Source organism: Arachis ipaensis, chromosome B07 (assembly GCF_000816755.2).
Source record: "Arachis ipaensis cultivar K30076 chromosome B07, Araip1.1, whole genome shotgun sequence".
NCBI classification, from domain to species: Eukaryota; Viridiplantae; Streptophyta; class Magnoliopsida; order Fabales; family Fabaceae; genus Arachis; species Arachis ipaensis.
This window is the reverse complement of record NC_029791.2, coordinates 68,737,391-68,739,257: the sequence shown is the minus strand read 5'-3', so window position 1 is coordinate 68,739,257 and position 1,867 is coordinate 68,737,391. Positions and strand designations below refer to the sequence as shown.

General features: G+C 45.8%; 1 protein-coding gene across 2 annotated transcripts in view; it reads right to left on the bottom strand.

Moving 5' to 3' along the window:
* Positions 1-1,628, bottom strand: part of LOC107608758 (zinc finger CCCH domain-containing protein 19) — a gene marked incomplete at its 3' end in the record, with an annotated part of 9,200 nt that extends 7,572 nt beyond the window's left edge. The window contains 1 exon segment of one of the 2 annotated variants that reach the window (XM_021105956.1): positions 121-1,628. In XM_021105956.1, coding sequence (XP_020961615.1) covers positions 121-1,334 — 1,214 coding nt within the window. 2 annotated transcript variants of the gene reach the window in all.

Sequence of the window (1,867 nt, the reverse complement as noted above, 5' to 3'; positions counted from 1 at the left end):
GCACCCCCTAAGCAACACACCAGAATTTTTTGTTTAAAAAAAAAAGATAAAAGCAATGAATTTGCAAAGCATTTCCATTAAAAATAGAAAAGTCATGAGGACACATAATGTGATTGTCACCTGCGGTCACAAAGAACAAGCTCACCCCCGTCGAAGCAAATGAAACAAACATCCTCTTCCATCTTTTTCCTTGATGGGGCTCTCCCTGTGGACTTTGAATTTTTCCCACTTCCGCGCTTCCTCTTCCCACCACTCACACTTCTACTCTGCTCCTCCGTTTCTTCTGTCTCTTCAGTGGGCTCTGTCTCTTCTCCCATGCGCCCAACACTGCCACCGCCATCTTCTTCCTCTTCTTCTTCTTCTTCTTCTTCATGTTCATCCGTGAAAGCAGCTTCATTTGTCATATCACCACCAGCATCGGCTTGTTCTTCTTCCTGATCTACTGTCAAAGCAGCTTCATTTCCTATATCATCACTGGCAGCAGCTTGTTCTTCTTCCTCATCTTCTCCTTGTTTCTCTGCTGCTTCTTGCTCTTCCATGAAAGCAGTTTCATTTGACAAGCCACCACCAACATCAGCATCCTCTTGTTCCTCTTGATGTTGTTGTTGTTGTCCTCCTTCGTTCACTTTGATGAAAGTAGCTTCATTAGCTACACCACCAACAACAACATCGGCGCCTGCATTCTCGTGCTGCTGTCCTAGTACTTGCTCGTCTTCTTCCAATAAAGCAGCTTCATTTGCCATACCGCTAGCAGCATCAGCTTCTTGCTCCCCACCCGCCTCCTTCTCCACCTCCTCCTCCTCCTCCTCCTCCTCCTGTTCTTCTTCTGCATCTTCTTTTTCTTGCCCTTGTTCTCTTTCTACCACGGAAGCAGCTTCATTTGGTACCTCCGTCTGCTCCACCACGTTATCCTCACCATCCCTGATTTCGTGCTCAGCTACCAACGGAGCTTCCTCCTTTTCCATCTTCGCCACGCCGGTTGCCTCCACCATAATCTCATCCTCTTCTTGTTGGCCCTGTCCATTCTCCACATCATCACCCTTTGTAACCTCAGGGCCAACAACCTTATCTTCCACCACTTGCATTTCTCCTTCTCCTGCGTTTCCCAAATTCCCAATCTCTGTCTCCTCCACCGCCTCTTCAACCGCTTCGCCCGAATTGGCTGCAACCGCCGCCTGTTCCGCTTCTCCAACAAGAGTTTCTCTATTATCGGCGGTGGTGGCCGCATCAACCGGCTCCACTCCAGTGCTGTGGCATTGTGGTGAAGTGGTAGAGAGGTATGGGAGTGGATAAGAGTGTTGTAGGTGTTGAGCTTCCTCGTCTTCAGCATCCATGGTAAAGGGAGGGAGAGATTGGAATAACCGAATTAGGGATTGAAATCAAATCCCTAGAAAGCAGGGGAATAGGAATTCGGAATTAGGAATTGTAAGCTTGAAATTGCTTATCGTCGTAAATTCTGCTGTGCGTGACACACTCACTGAGTGGATTCATAAGTTATGGGCCATACCATAACAGGAGTTGGCAGAGAAGAAAAAACAAGAGAAAGGAACGGAAGGGTGCGGAGAGAGAACAGGGGTTTCGTTCGGCTGCGTGCTTCTTCCCCCAAGCATCCCCCCACTGTCCGTTATTTCCTTCGGAATCCAAAGCCCAAGGCCCAATCTCTTAATTCTCTTAAGCTCTGTATTAGTTGGGCCGCCCCTTAAATATATCGAAATAACTGAAAATTATTAATAAAAGAAGAAGGAATAAAGGTCCTAATCCCAAAAAAATTACGTTTTCATTTTTTATTCTTATTTTAGTATTTTTTTCTATTATTAAGGAATTTCGTAGAGAAATTTATTTATGCGTCTTGCAAGCAAAATGAGTG